At 40.1% G+C, this 27,249-nt stretch overlaps 1 protein-coding gene across 5 annotated transcripts in view; it reads left to right on the top strand.

Moving 5' to 3' along the window:
• SRC (SRC proto-oncogene, non-receptor tyrosine kinase) overlaps positions 1-20,071 on the top strand; it is a 113,221-nt gene extending 93,150 nt beyond the window's left edge. For 2 of the 5 annotated variants that reach the window (XM_060772214.2, XM_060772213.2), the window contains 10 exons: positions 2,669-2,704; positions 4,976-5,074; positions 6,250-6,353; positions 9,157-9,306; positions 12,358-12,513; positions 14,447-14,626; positions 15,286-15,362; positions 16,697-16,850; positions 17,700-17,831; positions 19,208-20,071. In XM_060772214.2, the coding sequence (XP_060628197.1) occupies positions 2,669-2,704; positions 4,976-5,074; positions 6,250-6,353; positions 9,157-9,306; positions 12,358-12,513; positions 14,447-14,626; positions 15,286-15,362; positions 16,697-16,850; positions 17,700-17,831; positions 19,208-19,416 (1,297 nt within the window). In that variant the 3' untranslated portion in view covers positions 19,417-20,071. The remainder of the gene's footprint in view (positions 1-2,668; positions 2,705-4,975; positions 5,075-6,249; positions 6,354-9,156; positions 9,307-12,357; positions 12,514-14,446; positions 14,627-15,285; positions 15,363-16,696; positions 16,851-17,699; positions 17,832-19,207) is intronic. The other 3 variants (XM_060772216.2, XM_060772217.2, XM_060772215.2) reach the window with 2 other exon arrangements.
• The last annotated feature ends 7,178 nt before the right edge of the window (positions 20,072-27,249 follow it).

The following is a 27,249-nucleotide window of genomic DNA, read 5'->3' on the forward strand; positions in this document are numbered from 1 at the left end:
GCTCCTCATGCGGGGACATGACAAAAGCCTACCACAAGGATGATAAAACATCAAAACATCTGGTCATCCCCTGGGCAACGTTCTTGCAGACGGCCAATTCTCTCACACCAGAAACTACTTACTGCAAGTTGCTCCTGACATGACAAAAAATGTATTCTTACAAACTTTAACCAGTTTAACACTATTATATCTCAAGAGATAAAGGCAGTGACCCATTTTATTCTGACACCAATCCTGCAAGGTGAAAGAGGCAATGATTTTGAACTCAATTCTCTCACACCAGTCAAAGCAAAGGAGAGATTTGGCTTTTGTGGGGTTTTTTTGTTTTTGTTTTTTTGGTTCTACCAAGTTACTCATTCTCATGAAAGGTTGGTCTGAAAAGTTTATCGACTTCTGCTAAACTCTCTCTCAAGTGTACCTTGGAAGAAAATGTTAGGGATTTTTTTCAGCTTTGTTTTTCCCTGCGGTCATAGAAACGCGAAATATCATGGAAAGAAGGCAAGGGAATTTCACTCCTTACCGCTATAGCATTTGTAGTCTCTTTCTCTGATGAATAACATATTCACTGTTCCCTGGCATTTTCCTCCATACATGCCCCAATTACAAAAATTCCCTTAGGTGGCATGGGGAGGGGGAGTAGGATATCTGAGAACCCTTCTTAATAGGCCAATCTCTCTAGGCACACTATCATATTTCACCTGTCATCCCTAACAAAGTATTTCTTCCCATAACAGTGGAACTAGTTTCATTGTGCTTCATTAAGTGAAGACTCGACATGATCAGTAAGCCTGCCTATTAACTATACATTACATTTTAGCTGGATATACAAAATAGCAACAATAATTTGTAACCAGCAATGTAAAAAGTATGAGTCCGAAGGTCTTTGTAGACAGCACCCCTTTTATTTATTCATTTAGGGAGTGAATTGCATAATATTTGGATTCTTGAATTGATGAAACTGCCTTTCTAGTACATTAACTCCAACACAGTCTGATAAAACTGTTAGAAAACATTAAATTGGTGCTGGGTTTGAAATGATTATTCTCTGCTGTTCCCAGGCATTTTTTGAGTCTAAATATTTGCCACCCGCTACCATTTTGCTGCTGGCAGTCCTGAATGTTTCTGCAAGATAAAGGCATTCCAAACCACCTGGACATTCTGTGACTGCTTCTAAGCTTAGTCACGCAGGCGGAAAAGAGGAATGCTGGCCAGGGGTGTCCTGGTTGCATTCCTCACCTCCAATCTTTTCCCACTCGCAGATATATTGCATTTATGCTTATGGTACCACCCTTGCATGGACACAGCTGGGGCCTGCCTGGAAACTTCAGAGATTTCGTAAACTCTTTTACTGAGATCCAGAACATATCTTATAGATAAAATTTGTATAATTGGTGCATTGAATTTCTGTGAAGGGCTTGGACTTTATTACCCATATATACTCGAGTATAATCCGGGACACCTAATTTTGCCACAAAAAACTGGGAAAACTTATCGACTTGAATATAAGCCGAGGGTGGGAAATGCATCAGCTACTGGAAATTTCAAAATAAAAATAGATGCCAATAAAATTACATTAATTAAGGCATCATAGGTTAAATGTTCTTGAATATTTACATAAAACTGTTATTTAAGATAAGACTGTCCAACTTTGATTAAACCATTATTCTAACCTTCTTCATTGTAAATGTCCTTACGTATACTTCCAATAATCACCATTTTTTAAATTTTAACGATATATTTTGGGGGAAATGCTGTATGTATATGAATAAGGAAAAGTGAAAAAGACTGGCTTGGAAAGGGAGTGGAAAAGAAGGACTGGAAACAGGAAAAAGTGGGAATGGGAAGGGTTGGTTGAAAAAGAAGGAAAATTAGGTGGAAAAGGGGTGGTTGGAAAAATAGGACAGTTTGGGGTGGGAAGGTGGCAACTGGGGAAGGGGGAATAAGTGAGGTGTGAAAGGGGGGCTGGAAAGGGAAGCTCAGTCAGTGTTGTATTTCAGTGTCAATGTTGACTCTTGTGGCGAGGTGGCAGCCAAGGTAGAGGAAGTGGTCAATGTTTTCTAACGTTAAGCTGAATTTCTGGCATTGCAGAGGGATTGGCTGGTGACTAATGGAAGAGCACCAGATCTCTTTAAGATCCCTTTGAGTCCTCTTGAGGAGAAAGATGGGGCAGACATAAAGTAAATACATAAATAAATAAGTATGGGTCACATCTGAAATCACTAAAATGAAGTTTTGTCTAATATTTATTTGAAATGTCTCTTCCTTAGTGAAGTTTCTGTTCAATCGAGAAGACTATATAATCCCCCACTAAGACAAGTTGCTTCAGTAAAATATGTTGCCTTACCTATTTGGTATAGTTTAGTTTATCCAGTTCCGTGGCACTATTTTCCTGCTACTCTCAGCTTAAGCATGCTTTTGTCCTTTTCCAGGATGTAGAATTCTTCCTCCATCACTTATTTCCTCACCCCACCCTACCCCCAGGCTGCATGTTTGTGCTTTAATATTTGGTTCTGACTGTGGCTTTGTGCTATTTGGTATTTCAACTTTGTTTTGGAGCAATGTATTTCCTTTTTTTATTATCACAATTCTTTCTTTTGTGTTTGTTTTGTGTGTGCCTGTTTCCTCCCCATTCCTACCTCTGCTTTCTTGGACTCTGCTTCCTATGCAGCAGCCAGCTCTGGTTCAGATACAAAGGGCTCCAAAGGTATTTTCAATGGGTACTTGACATGCCTTTTAAACTAAGGAAGCTCCTTATTTAAAAGGACTGTGTGTTATGTGTCACTTAACCAAACTAATAAGGTGCCAGCTGTGCAATCTCTGATAATGACACAGCTCAGTTGCCATGGGGACCACCTTATTTGCTTGAGTTGCCCTCATTACCAGCATACCCCACAGCCATGTGCTGGGGAACGCACTACAAAGAGAAATCCTACCTTTTTTTTGTGGGGATTTATTACATAAATCATGCGTCCATCTACAAGATCTGTCTCCAGAATGAAGATTGTTGGGAGATTATATTTTATTTAATTGCCATTTTCCTCCCCACCCAAACCAGGAAGGCCAACCTGTGGTCTTTAAATGGGAGACGGGAGTGCTTTCTTTTCCAATCCATGGCAGATTTTGCATGTGTTTTCTTTACCTCTAATTTCATCATATTCATTCTTTTCCCTAATCTGAATTTTATTTTTAAAAATCATAAAACATGCATTTAAGTATGTATGGTAATTTATATACGTATATATGTATATGTTGGTGTGTGTATACATATACATGTATAGCCTCAAAATATGTTTACAAGCATATTTTAAGACATGTAATCTACCAACAAGTGCTTCACAACATTTGGATTTCGTATTCCTCTGACTGATAGCTAAACCCAAATTCACATCTTAATTCAAGAGATACAGATCCAGTTGTTTTGTCAAAGAACTATGCAAGATTTTGAGGACTGCTAATGAAAACCAAGTTATTCAATTTTACTACTAAAAATTATAATAGCAGCATCTTAGGGTGTGTTGTTTCCTAAATATTTAGTAATAGTTGTATTATTTTGTACAATCTGGAAATATTTTAATTATAGATCTGGGTTGTTGTAAGTTCTTCAGGCTGTACGGCCATGTTCCAGAAGCATTCTCTCCCGACGTTACGCCTTCATCTATGGCAGGCATCCTCAGAGGTTGAACCATCTAAACTGGGCTTTACAGGCCAATGGGAACTTCAAAACAGACATCAGAAGAGCTGTAAGACCAAGAACAAGCCATGAGAGTAAAGACAAAGATCTACCCCAAGAAAAAGTGTTCTTGCCATACATCAAGGGAACCACTGACCGCATAGGGAAGCTGATGAAGAAACACAACCTACAAACTATCTACAGACCCACCAAGAAAATCCAACAAATGCTACATTCAGCAAAAGACAAGAGGGATCCTCTCACCTCTGCAGGAGTCTATGATATACCATGCAGCTGTGGACAAGGCTACATAGGGACCACCAAACTCAGTGTCCAAACACAAATCAAGGAACATGAAAGGCACTGCAGACTACTTCAACCAGAGAAATCAGCTATAGCAGAGCATTTGATGAACCAGCCTGGACACAGCATATTATTTGAGAACACAGAAATGCTGTAACAACTATTGTGTCAAACTACACAGAGAAGCCATTGAAATCCACAAGCATGTAGACAATTTCAACAGAAAGGAAGAAACCATGAAAATGAACAAAATCTGGCTACCAGTATTTAAAAAAAAAACTCTAAAATAATAACAGTAAATAAAGATCAACACTCAAAAACAGGGGAACTCCAGACAAAAAACAATCAGGGAGAGCTAATCACCTCTCAACAAAGGATTCCCCAGGCAGTAAGAAGCCAGACCTTGAAACTGCAAGGCCATTAAATGCTATTCAAGGTGGCCATTTGAAACATTCACAGCTAGCTCCAAGAGTTCTTTCTCCCACCCTGGACATTCCACAGATACATAACCCCATTTTCCTAATTTCCAACAGACCACACAGCATCTGAGGATGTCTGCCATAGATGCAGGTGAAATGTCAGGAGAGAATGCTTCTGGAACATGGGCATATAGCCTGGAAAACTTACAACAACCCAGTGATTCCAGCCTTGAAAGCCTTCGATGATACATTAATTACAGATCTGGTTCAGTGGAAGACACCAAATCTTTTGAGAAGCACATTCATTTTTCATATGTTGATGATCTCATACCATCCCAGTACATCACCATTACTGGCTGATACTTAACTTCATTGTAGAATCTGATCTTCTCTGTGTGCATTGGAGACTTTTTCCCCCATAAAAGCTAATGTAGAGTGAGCCTCTACATGCAATATGGCTTTCCCAGGTGAGGCAGGATGAGCTGGTTTGAATCAAGTGCTGGAAATACCACAAGGCTGCAAAGATAATTTGATCTACATGCTTCCAACTGATTATGTTCTCTTTTATTTTTGTGTTTTCCAGGGAAGGAGATTGGTGGCTGGCTCACTCTCTCACAACTGGTCAGAAAGGCTATATCCCCAGTAACTATGTCGCACCCTCAGACTCCATCCAGGCTGAAGAGTAATTAAAATTTTTGGACAATTAAAAAAACATACCTCATAGCATTTGGTCATAACACCTGGGCACATCTTAAATTACAACAATTATTTGTTTTTTAATTGGATGGGGTTTAGCTTGTTTTTACATGCATACTTTCCTTTGATTGGTTGTATCAAGTAGTAACTCAGGATTCTGAGCATTAGCCCCCAAAATAAACTTTTCTAAGCTCCCGAGGTTCCCAAAACAGGATGTTATTTTCTTGCTTGGCAATCTGAATGCCTTCAAAAATTGAAGGCATTGGTGGTAGGAAATTATGAAAAAATGTGGTCCATTTCTTCACTATTAAGATAAGAGATATTCATAGCCATAATCTACAATACTATGTGCAGATAAACCTCAAAATGTCCAGCAACCCTTGCCAAAATCTAGATCTATTTCACACTGTCTTTCATCACAGGATAAGAAATAGCGTAAATTCTTTTTAAAAATTTAACCACAAAAAGACCTCAGTTGATCCAGACAAAAAGTCAATTTTAGTCTAGCACTGTTCACCAAAAAAGCTAGTCCTTTGCTTCTCAAAAAGACCACAAATGGACATGAAGTCAGTATCTTCTCCTCCTGTTTACTTCTCCAGTATTTAGTATTAAAGTAGTATGCCATGCTTAAGCTTGGAGTTTTAGTGCTTAAGCTTGGAGTTTTAGTTTAGCTAATAGCTCCTAACATTTACTGCTTTATGTAAATTCAATATCTGGATCCAAAATATAAAGGCTCAGAAGTTCAATCCCAACATTGACCAGACAGCTGTGGTACCTTAGCATGTAATGTGGAAGATGGTACATTCAGCTAGACCAGAAGTTCTCAATCTGTGGGTTCCCAGGTGTTTTGGCCTACTATTCCCAGAAATCCCAGCCAATTTACCATCTATTAGGATTTATGGGAGTTAAAGGCCAAAACATCTGGGAATCCACAGGTTGAGAACCACTGAGCTAGATATCTACAGAAAACAAAGTTCTTTATATGAAAAGGGGCCTCTGTATAGCCACTTTGAGTCTATATAGGGTATAAACAAAATAATAATAATATAGTATTTTCACATAATATGCAGGGACATGGGTATAGGAGAGGAGATGAACACTGTATGAGGGCACTTGGAAATATGGGATTTTTCCATGGTCATCTCTGTTCTACTGTTACAGGTGGTATTTTGGCAAGATAACTCGCCGAGAGTCTGAACGGCTACTACTCAATCCTGAAAATCCTCGAGGAACGTTCCTGGCAAGAGAGAGTGAAACAACAAAAGGTAGTTGTCACTGATTTAAAAAATATCTATGTATCTCTGAGAAAACTGGGCTCCCATTCGACTTAGGACAATATTAATATTCTATGATTGTATGATAGTGATGCCCAATTTTCTAATAAAAGGGATTTCCATTTTCAGCAGAAGAGGAAAAATGGTGGTCCTACAGATGTTGATGGACTGCAAACTCTTATCAGTCTTAACCTAAATAGCCAACGGTGAGGGATGTTTGGATTGTGGTCCAACAACACTGGAAGAGCAACATGTAAATGCTTTAAAATAATATAAGTGATGTCAAAAAATACCAAGCTGTAGAGTATCTCATATTTTATCAGATCAGTGTTCTGGGTGTGCCTCTAGATTCATGTAAACTTATAACAGACAACTACCTCTGATGAATGATAATTCTTTTTATAGCTGTGTGGTTGGGAGTGATTGAAACTCTCATTTTTCTCAGATGTTGATGACATCTGATCAAAAGGAAGCAAACCCAGAGCAATTCATCATAAAGACATGAAACGAGGACTTCGCTCCACGGGCCAGTAACTAAGCTTACAGAAGCTTCTATGAAATGACCCGTTAATGTGTCTTCTGACATGCCATATGAGAATGACTATTCTAGCTGGATATTTTATCTCTCTTTTAAGCTTCTTGGGACAAGTCACACATTTATGCATTTAAAGTGAACCTCTGTGGGAAAAGTACAATAGACTTGTATCTCAGTTCTGCTCATATCTGGAGATCTTGATTTCTGTTAGTAAAAAAAAAAAATCATTTGGGGAAAATACCATTATCCATCACACATTCAGTGTCTATCCAAGGATGCAAGCATACAAAAATATATATCTGCAAATCTGCTTTTAATTGCGGGCAATCTTACACTGGAAGTTTTTAAACCAGGGGACTTAGACCTTGAAGACGCTCTGCAAAACCACCAAAGTCATAGCTCAAAATGTTTACAATCAAGGCAAGGAGGTATGTTTCTGTGACATCCCTATTATCCCATCTTCTGCCTGTATATGGTATCTAAAGTCAGTCCTGTCAACAAGGCTGGACTCCATCTGTTTCCCTCCCCTTCCAATCTGATTCGTGGAGAGCTGGGCGGGATTTGAATGTAAACAGAGACTCCGGTCCTGTGCCTGTCCTCTTTGCAGGAGAACGGTGCCGAAACTGGGTCACTGAGCTGGGAATAGCTGGGTAACCAATGGCAACAGAGAACTCCACAGTTTCCTCCTTTCTTTGCTGCCAGGGGCTGTTGTTTGTTGTGGTTATGGGAATTGTTTAATGGAGTTTGAGAGTGTGTGGCATTGTAGGAAGTTGTTGACAGAAACAAAGAATGGGTTCAACATATATTTAACATCTACACACTAGCAACAAAACCCATGTGACTACAGAATCTAGCAATAGATGTTTTCTGTCCTGACCTTTCAGTTCCTAGTATATATAATAGGTTTATCCACAAAGGAAGCGGCCACCATACCTATGTCAAGGCCAGATATTTATCAGACTAGGGAGAGGGATATGGGAGAGGGTGGATGCTTGGTCATTAGAGCTATGGCTGCATGTCTGCCTAGCCTATTCTCTTCAAGATTCCTTCCTGCATTCCTCCGTTGAAATATTACTTATTGCAGTATGTTAAATCTTTGTACGCTGTCAGCCGATGACATGTCAAAAGGAATGCAGGATTTATCATTTTTGCAGCAGTCCCCATATTAGGTTGCTACAGCAGTATGCACTGAAGATGAAATGCTTGAAAAAACTGTTTATTCCATGGTTTTGCTTATGTAGAGAGTAGAAGTGTAAATATTTGCTAATTTCATTCTCGAAAGGAAGCGGAATAATCATAGCCAAACCCCCCGTCCCGTCCCTCCCATTTTCAAGTGTGGTCAGTGTGCTGTTGACGGCCAGATTTTCAAATGAAGGGGAACACTCAGGAAATGGAAGTGAGCCACTCTGAACAGCCACTCTAAAAAATGCAACTGCTTGTGTTTTAGAAATGCTTGGCCAATCAATGCAAGTTTGCACATAATATCCAAAAGCTGGCACTTCAGGCAAGTTAATAAAACAGCACTTTTGCCCTGTAATTGGAACATCATATTAGCTGTGAAGGTGGAAGCCACATTTCCCTATAGATCAGCTGCCAGAATCTCTTCCTCCCCTTGAGGTGTTGCAGCAAAGGTCTTCTGTCTCGGAGCTCTGTGTTAACCCCACACAAATTAGTTGGTGAGCTTTGACAGGATCAGAGTGAAGGCTGATCCAGCTGGAAGCCATAATTAGACAGCTCTGGCCTTGCTGGCTTCTTTTTGTTCTTCAAAGGTAGCCGCTATGCATTTCCCCCCATTTTAATCCTGCTGTGAAGTGACTATCCTGCTGATTGTAGCATATCCAGAAGATATACTGTATTTGTGTGTGTGTGTGTGGAAATGGCATCAAAACATTCAAGTAGCTGAAAGGCTTGCTTGAAAATCTATGCGAAGGGTTTGCTAGGAAATCTTTCCCCATTTTAAAGTGCCAGAAGGAAATGATGAATCAATAGGTTTTATGTATCCTTTCACTGTATTTTGTTCTCATTTCTTACAAGGTAGGTCAATCCAGACAATTAAGAGTCTAAACATTTGCTTCAACGTGGGCCATTCTGTTCCTTGGGCTTCACAACCTTTGTAGTGCTGTTTATATTATAACTTTTCAAAAGAATGAATAATGCACATAAAGTCCTGTCGTTCTTTGGAGGGACAATCCTGACAAAGATTGGCTCTGAAGTATCTCTTAGGCAGAATCTCTGAACGGTGTATGTGTTCTTCAACAGGTGCCTACTGCCTCTCTGTCTCAGATTTTGACAATGCCAAAGGACTCAACGTGAAGCACTACAAGATCCGCAAACTGGACAATGGTGGTTTCTACATCACCTCTCGCACCCAATTCAGCAGTCTTCAACAGCTGGTAGCATATTATTCCAGTAAGTGGCCCACAGCATAACTTGTAATAATGCAGAATTGTTTGCTGAATAAAGATGTCTTCGTCAAGGTACTTGGAGCAAAAGTATGTAGTTGAAGAAATTTGAACAGCTTCAACCATGAGAGTCAGGAAACCTCATTGATCCTCCATTGGACCTTGTAGAGTTCACTGCACCTCCTGCAAAAGCCTTTAGCAGTGTTCCTCCACACACATGCACACACTCCTCCCAGCATTCCCTAGATCACTGGTTCTCACCCTGTGTATCCCAGAAATCCCAACCAGTATACCAGTTGTTAGGATTTCTGGGAGTTGAAGACCAAAACATCTGGGGACCCACAGGTTGAGAACCACTATCCTAGAGGGTCCAGAGGGTGATTTCACCAGATTTTAGACCTCTGCAAACCATATTAGGCCCAGGGGAGACCTCATTTTTATAATGGAAAATGATTTGGATGTTTGACTTCTGAATTATATAGAATCAAATAGTTGGAAAGGACCCAAGGACTCTTGCGTTCAACCAGTTTTTCCCTGGAGGTGGGGGACCATCTCCTTAGCCAAACATATGTATGGCAGAACCTTCTGGAGTAGCATTTCTCAACCAGAGGGTCGGGATCCCTGAGGGGCCATGAGACGGTTTCAGAGGGGTCACCAAAGCCCATCAGAAAATAGATATTTCTGATGGTATTAGGAACTCCTTTGGCAGAGAAGGCTGAAGATCCCTCCACCTGTCCTTCTCTTCCTTTTTGGAAACAGACAACAAATCCTCCCACCAAAAGCCCTCCTGCTGTGATTGGCCGGCTTATCAGCTGGCCTCTGAGCCAAGGGGAGGGCTGTTTCTGAGACTCCAATCAGGGAAGGGATAGGTGTGCACGGCGCAGTGTGCGTGTGCGGTTGTGGGAGAGCGGCGACGCTGGAGGGAGGCTTGTGTCCCTTCAAGGCGGGGGGGGGGGGGGTGCCCTTTGATTGTAGCTTAACTATAAATCACAGCAACTACAACTCCCAAATGGCAAAATGGCAACCCTACCAGTATTAAAATTTGAGCATTTTGGGTATTTGTTCCAAATTTGGTCCAGTGAATGAAAATATATGCTGCATATCAAATATTTACATTACAGTTCATAACAGTAGCAAAATTAGAGGTATGAAGTAGCAACAACAATAATTTTATGGCTGGGGGTCAACACAACATGAGGAACGGTATTAATGGGTCGTGGCATAAGGAAGGTTGAGTACCACTGCTCTGAAGGGTTGGAGAGGGGCAAGAATCAAACATTTTTTCACTTCATTGAGCTGTTTTCCCACTCTTAATCTTAGAGGAAGCAAGAGATTAAGAGTAGAACTGGATGATCTAAAAAAAAGGCCACCATTCTACCACTATCCAGCATATTTATTGACTCTCTATGCATCAATCCACAAAATTCAAGAAAGCCAATTTTCCAAGTGCTATCCTTTGTCCATTACCTTTATGATTTTACATGGCCCCTTAAGAAGCCCTCTAAAAGCATATACAGCTGAAATATGTTAGGCTTTTTATCAATAAATTATGCTTCAACTGAGCATTTTGAGATGTGTCTCCAGTTTTTTTCTGCTGATTTCATTGATTCTCGCTTTCCCTTCTTAACTGCCATAACATCATAAAGCCTTTGACCTACTTATTTACAAGACCCCAGATAGAATAACAAGGCAGAATAAGGTGGGCCTTATCAGCGGTCCCTGCTTCAGAAGTAAAGATCAAAAGAGGTGAACATTTTTAGAATCGTATGATATTGGTACAGAGGTTACTGTTATGGCAGAAAAGAAAGAAGTGGTAATCCAGTGAAGACTCTAAGATAGTAACCTATAAATAGGGAGGTAAAGTGAATAAATATAGTTTCATGGGGTGTCTCTCAAATTCTTTCTAGCACATTGATCAGAGAGGCTGGTGCTCCTTTTTAACATAGAAAACTTACTTATCTGCATTTAATTAGGCAAATACAGAAAAAATGGCCCTTGTTACTGACCATTGAGGCTTGGCTGATTGTTGGGTAACCTGTGAGCCCAGATAATTCTGGTCATATTGGTTGTATGCCATTCTTTTCCAGAACAGCAGTCAGAGATCAGTGTTTTACAAATGACTACAGTTCTCTCCATTTGGTACTTTCCCATTAGCTGAGGGCTGAGTAATTTGTGGTTCTCTAGCTAATATTGGACTGCAACTCCCATCAGCCTTAGCCAAAATAGCCAGTGCTGTCCAATCACACTGGAAGAGCCAGAGTTGCCCAAGCTGTTGGTACAGCAGTGAAGGTAATATGGCAATTTGATGATCAACTTGCTTCTTATTATCCAGTTAACTGACTTCAGACAGTTGTTTCTGCTTCAGCAGCAGCTCTTATCATTATTTACATTTCATTCATTGTAATAACACTTACTTGTTAGCACGGTCACAATGCAAGAGAGAAAAGAAAGAGACAAAACAAATGGTGTCTGCCATATTTATATCCCATTGTTATCAGCTCATTAATTCAGTATCCAGAATCTTTTGCAACATCTTCCTTGTCTATTCTACGCATACTTAAAAATGTTCCAAAGATTAACAGCTAGCAGCATGGACATTTTAAACTTATACAGTATATATTGACATTATACTGATAGGTAATTGTGAAATGGCAGTGAGATTCTTTCTGGTGGGAATCTTTCTTTCATATCGATATGTTTTAAAATCCATATAAACATTGTAACATATCTGATGAATCCGGTTGCTTGTAAGGAGCTTTTTCCCTTTCTTACTAACTACTAGCACTCCACACATCTGGCTTTAGAAACCAGGCTTGTTGGGTTTCTTTTTAACAATAAACAAATTGCGGAATTTGGCAGAAATACTCAGTTCAAGGCCCTAGAAGGTGTACTGATATTTATGTCCATCTAACTGCTTCATTGATCATTGGTACTAGCTCCAGATTAATTATATTGAAATGCACAATAATAGGAATTCAACCTGCATTTAAGAAAAAGGAATGGAATAGATATTCTTAAAGTAATTATTCTTTCTGTCTTATGCCACTTTCTTTTGCAGAACATGCAGATGGCTTGTGCCACCGTCTTACCAATGTCTGCCCAACCAGCAAGCCTCAGACACAAGGCCTTGCCAAGGATGCCTGGGAAATCCCCCGGGAATCCCTAAGATTAGAAGTGAAGCTTGGACAAGGCTGCTTTGGAGAAGTGTGGATGGGTAAGAAGTTCTAGCAGGTCTATGAGTCGCCCCAGGGCTGAGAGCGGCGGTTAATCGCCCCAAGGCTGAGAGCGGCGGTTAATAAATGCAGCAAATAAATAAATAAATAAATAAATAAATAAATAAATATGAGCCACTGGGATTCGATGGCCATTACATTTCTGGAAAGGAAAATTAATTTTAGAAGGGTGAGATCTGGGAAGACAACCACTAACGCTGCTTGCAAAACAGGCAGCTATTTGGCTGTTTCATAGCTTTCAAGTTCACCTTGTATCCATCTGAGCAATCTGCAGCCAGGCTGTATAGTCTACTGTGCAAAACAAAGGACTAACAGGATCAAATACAACAGAAGCCTTAGTGACTTTCATGAAAAGTATGTTAGATGTTGCATTTGGAGCAGCATAACAGCCATTGGTACAGCTGCATTGTGAAAGGTTTGTCAGTTATTGGCAGTAGGACAGATAGAAAGGAAGGGAGGAAGGAAGGAATTCCAATCAACAATATTAAGTATAATTGTTAACCATAATTATTTTATCATTTGAACTAGGGTTTCCTCTTGGGCTAGTACAATGTAGCTAACTTAAAGCAAGATTGAAATAGTCTCTTTCAGATCAATTGAACCTAGGCTGGATCTACACTTCCGTATAATACAGATTATCAAAGCAGATAATCCACATTATCTGCTTTGAACTGGATTATATGTATCTACAATAAATAAATAAATAAATCCTGTTTAAAAGCAGATAATCTGGATTTTATATGGCAGTGTAGAAGGGGCCTTAGTCATGCTTCATATATGTTCACCTGATTTCATACTTAACGCTGGAACTAACATTTGGTCACTTAATAAATCACAAGATGTTACCCCCTCCCCCCCTCCCCAAAAGGATTAATAAATGTTCATCTGATTTCAGACTTAATGCTGGAACTAATATTTGGTCACTTAATAAATCACAGGATGTTACCCCCCTCCCCAAAAGGATTGCAATTAATTTGCATCTTTTTACATTTAGACATCATCATGTCCCTTAAAGGATGCTACATTAATTTGAAGACAGAGAATAATCAAAATGATGAGCCAAATAGACCGAATTGTTCCATCTTGGAACCAGAGAAATGGTGAACCTATATAACACCTGGATGGGTAGTTGCCTTTGGAACTTCACAAACATCGTATTTAATTATTTGGTGGGGAGGCTGGAGCCACTGGTGGCACAGTGTGTTAAAGTGATGAGCTACTGAACTTGCTGACCGAAAGGTCACAGATTTGAATCCAGAAAGTGGCGTGAGCTCCCACTGTTAGCCCCAGCTTCTGCCAACCTAGCAGTTCAAAAACATGGAAATGTGAGTAGATCAATAGGTACCACTTCGGTGGGAAGGTAATGGTGCTCCATTCACTCATGCCAGCCACATGGCCTTGGAGGTGTCTACGGACAATGCTGGCTCTTCAGCTTAGGAATGGAGATGAGCACCAACCCCAAGAGTTGGACATGACTGGACAATGTCAGGGGAAAACCTTTACCTTACCATTTTTAAAATAAGTCTGAAAATATTTCTTTCCTGAGAACCAAAATGTGACATTGATCTCATAAATATTACTTCACGACAACTAGTTTTGAAATGGAGAATTAATATGCTTCAGACTCATGAGCAATCCTGAGAGTCAGTATGTGTCAGCAACTGTATCATCCACTGGCTCTTTTCCAGTTCTTCTATACAATTTTCAGCCATCCTTAACCTATCAATCTTGTGCAACTTTACCAATGGTTGAAGAATCACGAGTTCAAATCCAAAAATACCTGGAGGCACCAAGCTAGCGGCAATAGCTGTTAATATCTTGTCATATTCTAAGATACTTGCATGTGGTAAAATGGTACCACATGTTTCTCAGTGAAAAGTGTGCCTTGCTAATCTATTTCTGTTTCTACTCCAGGGACCTGGAATGGCACCACCAGGGTGGCAATAAAGACTCTGAAACCTGGGACAATGTCTCCAGAGGCATTTCTACAGGAAGCCCAGGTCATGAAGAAACTGCGCCACGAGAAGCTGGTGCAGTTGTATGCTGTGGTTTCCGAAGAACCTATTTACATTGTGACAGAATACATGTGCAAAGGTGCTTAATACATTTATATATTTATTTATTTACTCTATTTGTAGTCCACCTTTCTTTACCCTGAAGGGGACTCAAAGCGGTTTTACATAATACTGTAAATATTCTATATACTATAAATATACTATAAATGCCAGAGTGGTTGGATACTTGGTGTAGATGCTCTTGTTTTCAAGCTATATGGCAACTCCAGGCAGACTAGAAATTCAGGCGAGGAGGGGAAAACACCAACAATTACCACTTGTCTTTTTCACTTAGCTCTAGGTGGAATAGGCAGCACATTGTGCAAAGACCAATTCACACAACCAAATTAGTGTGCTGCAAACGTAGGCAGAATGGATTGGTGAAGAAATTAGCAAGTGTTAAAGAGACTACATGACTCTGCCACACGGGCAACTCACAGCTCATTGCTCCTTTGCTATGCCTCTATAAAAGGAGTGTGAAGAGCTGCAGTAAATCAGGATGTGAGAGGAGGCTCTAATAGATGGCTTTACAAGACATAAATGCCTTCCACTTTTTAAACAGCTGGTTAGCCCAATTAACATTTTTTTCATTCTTTGAGTTTAAAACAGCTGCTGATCTGTGAAAGAGTATGAGAGAGAAACACCTGCATACATTGAAGGGTTGGTGTTATTTACTGATGAATGTGTGTTCAATTCTAGGAAGCCTCTTGGATTTCTTAAAGGGTGAAATGGGCAAATATCTGAGGCTGCCCCAGTTAGTGGACATGGCTGCTCAGGTGAGTGTCGCATGCTTCAAAAACAGTCTTGCTTATTGTGAATACATTCCTCTGAAAATCATATTCCTGAACAGAGACTGTCAGAATGGTAGACTATGACAATCTGTTTCTATCATATACTATTTTATCTGTGTGTAAAAAAGAGACTGGGAGGGAGAAGAGGATTATTGGAAAGTGCATTAAAATATGAGTTTCTCCTTCTGGGATGTTGCAGTTTTTGGGTGGAAAACATGATATTCTTAGTGCTTCCAGAGGAGGCCTCAAATCTGCAATGGCATTTTTTATTATCTTTATTTTTTTATTATTTATTTACTATACTTGTATACCACCTTTCTCAGCCTATCGGCGACTCATTTTTTATTGGTTGAGCAGATGCCATTATTGATTTGAAGCCTTTATCCCATGCTTAATCTTGCATTGACTGTATTAATCCTACGCTAGTTCCTTTTAAAATTCAGAAAAATCCAGTATTTTATAATGACTAAGGAGAATAACATTTTTATATGTAGCTGTAAGTCCGTTAGGGGTAGGAATGGTCCATCAGGCGGCTGGATGATACTGGACATGCACAGTCTTCTTCATTGCTTGCCATGCATTTGCTGATTTCACATCTTGCAAAAGTAGTATTCAGATCAATCTATTTCCCCATCCCCTTGAGTGACTAGTCAATGAACCAAGGGCAATGGCAACAGTAGTATTTATTTATTTAGCCTTCATCTTCCTGTTGCCTCCTCCCAGCTTTTGTTCTGTGTGTATCTAGGGAGAAACTGAACACAACTGACTGGGGAGCAAGAATCTGCAGTCACACAAATGGACAGGTTCCACATGGTGAGACCATTCAACGGTTTCTACCATATGCAGAGTTACAAAGTTTGAAAAGCACCAAGATAATTATCAAGCTTCCAACCTTTGCAGGAGGCTGAGAAACCTTGAAAAAAGGAGCAGGAGAACCGTCACACTATATTGGTTGCTATGTCAGACAGTGCCACTTCCTAATAGTGAGTGAGTGAGTGGTATTTTATTTTTCATCTGTTTTAAGTTCCTTCAGCTAGAGAAAATCCACATTTTCTTGAGTCACCATCTCCAGTGAACTGCAGGACATTTAGCTTTCTTTTTCAAATGCTCATTCAGACAGTTAAAGGTAAAACAAGCTGAATGAGCATTTAAAAATGATCCCTACCACCCAGCAGCTTAACTACATCAGCCAGTGTATGGAATAGCTACAAGAATTCACCCTGGGTCAATGGATTCAATCTTGTTAGGCATTATACTGACAGAATATAGCAGTAGTTCGAGCAAATTTAGAGTGTCTTTTGCTTTTGGAATGTTTCCAGATTGCATCTGGCATGGCATACGTGGAGAGAATGAACTATGTTCACAGAGATCTTCGAGCTGCCAATATCCTTGTCGGGGAGAACTTGGTGTGCAAGGTGGCCGACTTCGGACTGGCTCGCCTGATTGAGGACAATGAATACACGGCAAGGCAAGGTATAAACCACATATTCCTGTGTTATTTGGAGACAGTTTCCAGAAGCAACTAGCTAGGGCTTCAGGGAAGACATTAATGGAACAATGCAACAAAATGGAAGAAGATACTGGTGAGATTATATACAAGGAGATCTACAGAGCTCACTGTTTAGATCTTTTTAGCATAGCTGGTTAAAGATACAGAAGTAGTTGTAGCCTCAAATCATCATTCCTAATTTCTCCACATTTTGTGAAAAGAAAAAAGAAAGAAAGAAAGCATGCTTATCACTTTTGCAGGTGATGTCAAACTGGACTGGAAAGGTGGTTAATATTTCAGAAGACAGAATCTGGATTCAGGATTCAAAGTGACCTTAACAGATTAGAGAGTGTGCCAAAACTGACAAAACAAATTTTCACTGTGATAAATAGAGAGTACTGTACTTGAGCATATGAAATAAGATACACAGGTGTAGGATGGATGATACCTGTCTTAACAGCAGTGCATGTGAACAGGATATAAGGCACTGTGAGACCACAAGCTTAATTCAACTCAATAGTGTGATTTTGTAGGGAGCGGTTAAGTTCTGGGCCACATGAAAAGAACTGTGGATCAAGGAAAGTGATAGTATAATTGAGGAAACTGTTCTGCTCGTTCAGTTCTTAATGCAAGGTATGATAGAGCACAGTATACAGTTTTCCTATTCTTGAATTTTAACTCTGGAAATGCATTTCAGATGGCCTTACTACAGCAAATGACCTTTGGATTGGCACCATATGGCTTTGGGATCCTTCCCAATCTTACAGTTCTATAAGAATGGTCATTCTTGAACTTTTTTTTAATTGTCATCCTATTTACCTTACCTTATACAGGTGCTAAATTCCCTATTAAGTGGACTGCTCCAGAAGCTGCACTTTATGGCCGGTTCACCATCAAGTCAGATGTATGGTCCTTTGGGATACTGCTGACCGAACTGGCCACAAAAGGCCGAGTTCCATATCCAGGTAAATGTGTTTTCAGGTTTGCTACTTGTTCTGCAAGGGCCATTAAACCGAATGTAGGAAATTCATTCACTTGGGATGGAGCCATTTCCTCAGTGAAAGAGCATATGCTTTGCATGTAGAAAACTTCCCCACAGTCAGACAGACAGCATAGTGAGGTCACAGAGATCTGTTTGAGATCATAGCGAGCGACTGTGGCCAGGTAACTCTAATGTCAGCTGTTTTTATAGGAAGTATTCCTTGGTGTTACCAGTCAAAATACATTGTGTAGCTATTCTGCCTTCACATCTCAATAGATTTATTTATGTGGTTTGAAATGAGATGGAAGAAGTTGTAGGAAAATATAAGATGTGTAAATAAAAACTATCTTCATCTGGATGTCCAATAGTTCTGTGAATTGTGCAATTCTTCAATGAAAGTTTTGCCTGGAAGCACTCTTGGTATTTAGAAACATCATGTGTACGGTCCCTAGTAATTTAAAAGCACAGCAGAAAGCTGCCACAGTCCCCTTTTGCTTTGCTGCCTCTTAGTGAGTCTTATTTGCTACATCCTAAGTGACAGCTGCATCTTATCCCTCCAGGCTTCACACCATCCCTGGGGACTCACAGGTATCCTTGCCTTGCCCTCTGTTCTACTTCTAAGTGCTGATACAGCAGTGGAAGAAGGAACTTCAAGGCAGATCCGGGAAGACGTTTTCTCAGTTGCTGCCATGCTATGTGGAGAATTGGTTTTTTAAGGAGGAAAAGGCTTGATGCCAGATTAAGGCATACTTAAATTGCTTCCTTGCAATCTTATCCAACTATACTGAGTTAACAAGGAGTTAAGGCCAAGATGCTTTAGTGCTAGTGGAGCACCAGTCTTCGGTACCATACTTCTGCTGCACCAGTTGCACAAAATAATGTGATTTTGCCGAAGGACACAGATGCAGAGATGGACAGTAGAGGATCCTAGACACCATGCAGCTGCAGTTGTGTGGGCAGGAAAAAGGAATAGCCATTGCACTCCTGGAGCTCCACTGAGGGCAATAATTTTCCCAGCTATATAACTGTAACTAGATTGGGTCTGGGTCTCCCATCCCTCCCAGTCACCAGGGTTATATGTTACCATCAAGTTGCAGTTGCACTAGAGAGCAGGGTTGTTGCCGGAAATGATCCGGTATATACACTGGAAAGGATAGAAGTTTATACCGGCATATGTCACCAGAAAGATTCTGGCTTAATTTATTAATGTCTGTGCATATTGCAATGGGATGATAAGAGAAGATAAACAACCATGACATGTACGGCTTTTTCAAGAGAACTTTGAATATTTTTCCATGTTTGCCAGTAGCTCCAATGCTATTACTGGTATCAATAACTCATTTTTTCCTGTACTGATAGGTATGGTGAACCGTGAAGTGCTAGATCAAGTGGAACGAGGCTACCGGATGCCCTGCCCACCTGAATGCCCAGAATCTCTGCATGATCTAATGTGCCAGTGTTGGAGGAAGGATCCCGAAGAAAGGCCCACCTTTGAGTACCTTCAAGCTTTCTTGGAGGATTACTTCACGTCAACAGAACCTCAGTATCAGCCAGGCGAGAACTTATAGATCTAGAAACCGAATCTATTGTCAAAGACTCAGTGCTGCTTCTACTGCATAGGTGCTCAAGGGATATACTTTGAGACATACTTGGAACATCTCTGGAGCACCTGCTGAGGTCTCTTCCTCATTCTGGTGATTTGCTCTTCCATCCGAGAATAGTTCTGGGCCCATTACAAAGCAGATGTGGTGTCCTTGCCTGTTTTGGGTTAATGAAAGTCTTGATTTAGCAAAGTGTTACGGTTCTACTTCCTTAATATGAACTTGCTAGTGGTTCAGTTGACAGAATTTCAGAAAAGTCAGGTTATTCCAGAAGCAAACAGGCTAAGTGAAAACCAAGGGATGCAGTTTATGAGGGCCATCTACCTTTTCAAAAGATCTGTCCTTCCTCAAAACCACTCCAGACTAGTCAGAAGGAAGATGATGGACTTGATTCTGATAGCAATGATGCGCTTTATAGTCTGCATGACTTCATAGCACTTGTGTCATCTCTGAGTGGTTGATGCTATAGAATTCTGCCTTTTGGATTCAGATGGCTTTTGTCCTTTATGTATAAAACCAGCACAAATTTCTCCTTTCCCTCCTGTATCAAATCCTACTGCCTGGAAGTGGACCAACTGCTTCACTCCAAGAAAAAAATAGTTCACTAATAATCTGGGCACTACATGTTTCCATGTTTGTGTGAATCTCTTTTAATCTGCCACTGAAGATGTCGCTGTCTCACTGTCCATGCAGTCTAGTCCCATTTGTATGCAGAGCACTTGCAGATCCTAGCCATATAATAAGCTGAACTAGACACACTGGTTTTGCTTGGAAACTTGCAGAGTTTTGTATTTGGCTAGTCCTCAGCCTCTGGGGGTGAAGTGCAAAATGACAAAGACTTCCTGGGGGGGGGGGGGGGGGCTGGTTTTGACATATGATACTTGTAGTGCCAGTGGTGATTTATATATTCTCAGGACTATGTTAGGTATTGGACTGCAGGCTTGTCTTCCATTTTAGCCTTTCTGTCCAGTAATGAGAGTCTCTTATCCAATTAGATCTGCTGGGAAAAGAACCATTCGGCAGACCTGCAAGTTCTTCTTTTCCCTACATAGAAAATACTACCAGCCACTATAATGCCAGTTTCTTCCCCTAGTTAAGACTAGCATTGGCATTCTAAGAATGCATGAAGCACATAGTTCCTTTTCTTTCCACATTGCTACATCTTAAGCTTAACTGATTCTGGAGCTCCTTAGTGCCTCAGAAATGTAATACAGGTCAAACTTTCCAATTGTGATGTCTTAGCTGTGTAATACGTACCCTTAGCCTAATCTCTGTAGAGGAACTGGAATGCAGTTCCTTTTCTCTCTTGCAACTTGTGATATTTGTGAAGCAGGTCAAAGGTTCCAGTAAAGCAGTATTAGGAATGCCCATAAGGGGAGGGGGGATTTTTCTTCTAGAGTGTTGAATCTGTTTTCCAAGCTGTGTATGATCCTGGGGATGAGCTTGTTCCAATGAACTTTAGATGAAAAAGTTGATTCAGTTGCCTGTTCGAGAAAGTACGCACAAGAGAAAACTACATGCAGGCTCCTTGCTCAGAATGACTCTTTAAGAAATCAAACTCCATGTGTTTTGCTTCATGTTTGGTTGTGACCTGAAAGTTATAGTTCTTTGTTTGATACAGATCATACCAAATGTTTTGGTTTTGCCTGTTGGCTTCCACTCCCCACCATCATCAACCCTTGGTGGTCAAAGCAATGGAAAACAGCAAGGAGAAGTATTTCCCTACATGTTATATGCAGCTGCATATACCTTTTCTGTATTTTTTAAAATTTAAAACTATCTTTCATAGTGTAAATTTTAGGAAAGTAATCATAGACATCAGAGTGCTTCTTCTTTTTCTCTTGCCAGTTCTTTTTTGCCTCATCCCAAGCTGACTTTAACTTACAGGGAAAAGATGGCTAGGATGGGGTTCCAATTTTTTTGAAAAGCAAAAGAAGTACAAATGCACATGCATGTGTGTGTATCCACAATATGGTATCATTCCTTTGCTTAAAACTCACAGCATTAGGGGCTATTTAGTGGGTTTTTTTTAAAAAAAAAGAGAGAGAGAAATGATCAACAGCTACATGTAGCACTTAGTTTGGTCATTCTATTTCTTCCTTACGGATGCTCAGGCTTCTGCTGGATCAGACCCTGTGCATCTCTTCTTCAGTCATTTATTTCCTTCCAGGAATACTTGCAAGAGCTTTCCAGCCTCATATCTAGCCTGCTGTGTTTCAAAAGCTGTTTTAAATGCAGCAAATTGTAGTTTACATTTGAGACATTTGACAATATTTACATGGGGTGGGAGAATGCTTCTAGACTAGTCTGTAAGGCATTGCTTCTTTGGGGAATGGGCAAGAGACTGGGCAGGATGGAGACCTGCATACCAGAATCTATTCCCATCGGCTGTTGGTCTTGTTGTGACTTTGCTTCGTGAGATTCACCCAGGGGAGCCAAAATGCAGGTGTCTTCGCTGGAGCCTGCCTGTTACATTAGTGTGCAAGCCAAGGAATCATCACCCGAAGGCTGGCTGGGCAGATGGAGGGAGACTGAGCAGCAGCACGCTAGGAAAGACCTGAGATGCACTCCAGGAACTGACAGGAGAGTTCAGGCTTTTGAATCTTGCTGTTTCCTTAACTAGGCCAAATATCTCTACACAAATAGAATTGCGCATTTCAGATTCCTAGCCCTAGAAAATGCCTCAGAGTCACTGATAATGCAGCTTCTCTGAAGAACGTGCGAAGAGGTGTTTTTCAAATGACAAGGTCACTGCAGTATTTAAAAAAGGGTATTTTTTTGGAGATATGTGGAGTATGCAGTTAATCTGTAAGCTGATCTTACCGTTATTGTTACCCCAGCACCCTACAATTCTGATGCCTATACTTTGATGTTCCTTTCTGTCCATCAAAATACATGTGCCCAATATGTACAAAGCAAGAGCCACTGTGCCATACCTCAAATATGCCAGCAACACCTAAATCACAGTTGTTCCCTCTGCTGCAATTAGATAGAGTATCTTCCATAGAATATGGTTGCTTAACTGAAAATCATACTTTAAAAGTCTTCTTATTTGCAATTTTATCCCATTACTTTCCACAGAATATTGAAAAAACTTGTTTGCTTTAGGATGTGGCCTTTGATTACAACTGAGGTCCCAAGCCTACAATCCAAGAAACCACCCATCTTCCTACACAGCAAGTGATATGGTTTTGGAGTAGACTACAGAAGGCTAAAGAAAGGGATCTTGCTATCCCTCTAATGCAAGAGATAGAAAAATCTTAGGAAAGCCAGTCCAGCAATTTCTCTAATGTGGCCTGCTGCCTTCTATAAGAGCTGTATAAAAACATGGAAGTCTAGGCAGAAACAGTAAGACAAGCCATATGTAAACAAACCTGCCTTTTTTCTCACTGGTTACTGCCAGGATGGTTCCAAAAAGTCATCTGTAGTGCATATGTTTCATTTTATTGGGATAATTTCTTACCAGCTGTAAAATAGTCCCTCTTTTGTACATAGCTCTTTAGTCATTTGAGTTCTTGGTGCTCAGTGGTTTGGGATGTTGACTTGTGCATGTGATTTTTACAACCATGAGAATGTTGTTGCAATTATATTTAGCTGATGTCCATTGTATTTAGCTTATCATTATGTTATCTTTCATGTGCAAAATCTGGATGTTCTCTAATGTGCCAAAAGAAAAGGGGAAAAACACATTGGCCTTCAGTGTTAACATGGGCCAAGACTATGATGTTGTTTCCCAGAACTTAGTTGCTTTAGGCAAATACCAGTAAGTTTTATGTTGCCCTATCAAATCTTATATGGTGTCATCTCATATGTTCAAGATGTAAATACTTCTGATCAACTCAGTGTTAGGATAGGGAGGCGTTTTGAACTCTTTTTTTCTCAGAAAGATCCAAAATGGGAATCTGATAACTGTCCTTCATGCAGGGAAGATAGTGTATGTGATTGTTGAAAATACATATAGGGAGCATAGAACCTATATCAGTGTTTCAGTTACATCCTCCAAGACCACTGGCTTAGTAACAAATTGTTTCCACCAGAAACATACGTTGCAAGAAACCAAAATGCTCTGAAGTGATAAATGTTTATGTGTTTACCTTTCATTCAGTCCTGCAATCATGCCTGTGTCTCTGGAGTGATCTGGAACATGACAGAGTTCCATTTTTACACACACTCCTTCCCCAGATAATCTGGATTCATATTTTTATGGCACTGAGAACCAAATGTCATCCATCTCACAGCAACTTAGCCGATCTTCAGTCTTAGATCAAGGTTGCTTGTGTACCTCTAGTGCATTACCACAAATGATTCTTAAAATCTACCAGTGGGTTAGCATAGGTTGAACAATGTGAAGACACCATAACCAATCTTTTAACTAATTGCTTTGTTCTATGCCCAAATCCCTACCTTCTGCAGAACTGCTATAAAGGTCCACTGTCCTTTCTCCGGTATGAACATGGTAACCGTAATACATTGTGGGAGGTGATCTCCAAGTTAGCAATTCTTTCTTGCTTTTCTGAATCTCTTTTGCATTGCTCTTTCATAAGATGTTTTTTCCCCATACCCATGCATTGCTTTTTAAAACATTTGTTTTCCTCTGAGGTCTTGAATTCATATTTTGGTGTCATTAGAAATGCAGGGAGATCATATGGGGCCCTTTTGGCCAACCTACCACAGTGAACAGAAAAGTTCTTAAGCTGGGAGTGATGGAGACTGTGCCTTCTCAACCCTCCAAACCTTCAGTTTCATTTCTTTGCCACCCTGAACATTACCTTCTTTCTACAGTTGCTGCTGGGACCGGAATGATTTTCTTCCTTGAGCCATTTCTTAGGATTCTGATTTGTCAACATCTACTCAATTCCACCTAGTACCTTCCTTTATTAAAGCAAGGTTTGTTGAAATGCCATAGTCAGTTGCCTTCATGGGTTTGATATTTTATGTCTGGTTAAATTGCTCCTTCCAGTCATGTTCAGTTAAGGATTTCCACACTCTGTAATTTTAAATGAAGTGGTAAACGTAACTGGGCTATACCACCAAGTGAGGACTAAAAAAACCTAAAACTCTCCACAACAAGGAGCATTTTCTTATGAGTTCCCACTTGCATTCCTTCTGGGTTTGGCCCAATGCAGGTTTACCACCTCAGTCAGAAGAACCTGGCCTAAACGTCTGTATTCTCTTGAATCTGTGACTGAGCCATTTCACCACCATGTAATATTGCTGTATTTTTTTAAAAAGCACTCTTTATTTGTGAGCAGGACTTGCATTTTCATATTCACGTTACAGTTACATGTGTTCAGGGTTTTTTGTACAAGCTGGAACCGTTGTTTTAAAAGGGGAGACTTTTCTCTCCACTGAGATGCCACTTTTGTTATTATTGCTGTTGAATTAAATATGGAGAGAAGCCCCTTTTGCAAAAGGGGAAGGGGGTACTGCTGTTTTGTGCCAATGACTCTTGTATAACTTATATGATTTATTTTTAAATGTCTGCTACCAAGGAGGACCAGCTTCTTGGCAAATACAAAATGGAACATATACCAAGCTGCGGGGAAAGCTTCACTGTTGAAGCGAAAACCAGGGTGTGTGTATGTCTCTGTACATATATATGTATAGATATTAATGTATAAAGATTCCTCTTTTTTCCAAGTATGTACATTTTTTTAAACAAAAATCAAGACAAATAGGTCTGTTTAAAATCTCTTGGTTTTGGTATAGCAATAATAATGATGGATACTAATTTAAACAAACAGTGTACTTAAGTCTTAATTTTCTTTTGTCAATGGGAAAGTTTTGAAAGAAAAAAATGGATCAAATTTTCTTTTTACGAACTTCCCAACTCTCTTTCATGCATGATGTAGAAACTTTGCTAAAGATGAAAGATGCTTGTTCGGTAAAATGCAGGCAGTCTTAAGGTAGATGCGCCACTCTTTGCAAGAATTAACAAAGTGAAGAAGGAAGCATTAAAAGCGCTTCCTGTGTTAATGTTTATCGTCCTTCTTTATATTCACTTCATTTTTTGTAAAGCTCGCAATGGAGAAATCTCTTGCAGCGAGGCTCTTGCATTGCTTCAATGACATTGAAACAAGTCTGTACATTGATGTCTTCTGCTATTATTCTTTTTTTATAGACACACAAACATATGTGCGCGTGAGCACACACACACACTCTTTGTAAAATCTACAGATATCTATGCAGAGAATGTGATGACCTTTCTCTTTTTCCCTTGCCTTCTTAGTGTCTGAATACTTAATTCTTCTTTTTTGGAAAATAAAATGTTTTGAAAAACGACAGTTCCTAAATGAATGTAGGTGAAGGTCCTCTTTCAATTCAGCGTGTGCCTCTTCCTCTTTTTATGTAATGTCTGTAGATGTAGATGTCACAGTGTCTGTGCGTGGAAAGACGTCCAGAGAGAGAAATGAGCTGACATACCTAACATAACAAATGCTACGTTAGTCCATTAATCCCATGTTCTTGTTGTGTGCCGTCAAGTCAGTTCTAACTTACAGTGACTCTAAAACAAAATCTATCATGGGGTTTTCTTGGAAGAGTTTTTCAGAGGAAGTTCATCTTTGTCTTCCTGTAATACTGAGAATGAATGAGTTGCCTATTGTCAACTAGTGGATTTCCATGGCTGGGTGGGGATTTAAACCTTGGTCTCCAGTGTCCTAGTCCCACATTCAAACCACTACACCATACTGGCTCTCATTCACAATATAATTTGGGGGTAAGTTCCCTATCAATGTCCCAGGCCACATGTGATGTTGGTCAGCTTATAATTATCAGTTCCTTCAGTTACTTCAAGAAAGGGCAATAAGTTGACCTATGCTGATATAACCAGAGTGCAGAGAATGAGCTGAGATGGGGGCCACTGCAGATGCCTATAAAAATGTATGTATGGAAAGAGTTCTCTTTACTCCCTTCCCCTCCCCCCCCCCACACACACACATACCAGAAATGGGGGGAGGGATGTGCCCCTGAAAACATTAGATTTTGGCTGGACTTCTGCTTAAATGTCCAATGAACATAAATGTGAATTGTGATGGTGTAAAGCAGATTCCTTGTGGTGGTGGTTTCAAGTTGTAGCTGACATGGTGAGTCTAAGGGGTTTTCTGGTGCTGAGAGTGGCTCACCCAAAGTCACCAGTTGGTTTCCATGACTGACAGATTTATGACAGGAACAGGATTCCACCATTGCTTCTGGTAGCTGCTTCAGTGTGCTGTGGATGTGCACCATTATATGTTCAGCTTGTCTTTTATGAGGAATAGGCCAAGGGACAGGTATAGTAGTTGGTATTGTATGCTGGCAGAGGAAAAAGAAGTTTGAAATAATATGCCCGGCAGAATAGGGTTGTTTTTAAAAATAGAAAAAACAGTCTTGCACAAAAGTGTAGAGGCAGCTTAGTCAGTCCTTCATTTTCCACAGTAAAATTTGATTGCGCAACATTCAAACCATCAAAGGCTACAATCATGCATATTAATGTATTCCCATAGTCATTATGCTTTAACAAAACAGTGTCATTTTTCACAAGGCTGTATTTGCAAGTTGGCATTGTAAAAATAGAAAATATGTTGTTGTTGTTTATTTGTTCAGTCGCTTCCGACTCTCATGACCTCATGGACCAGCCCACGCCAGAGCTCCCTGTCGGCCATCGCCTCCCCCAGCTCCTTCAGGGTCAAGCCAGTCAAGGATACCATCCATCCATTTTGCCTTGGTCGGCCCCTCTTCCTTTTTCCTTCCATTTCCCCCAGCATAATTGTCTTTTCTAAGCTTTCCTGTCTTCTCAAGAAAATATGTACAACTATAATA

This window comes from Anolis sagrei, chromosome 4 (assembly GCF_037176765.1).
Source record: "Anolis sagrei isolate rAnoSag1 chromosome 4, rAnoSag1.mat, whole genome shotgun sequence".
NCBI lineage: Eukaryota > Metazoa > Chordata > Lepidosauria > Squamata > Dactyloidae > Anolis > Anolis sagrei.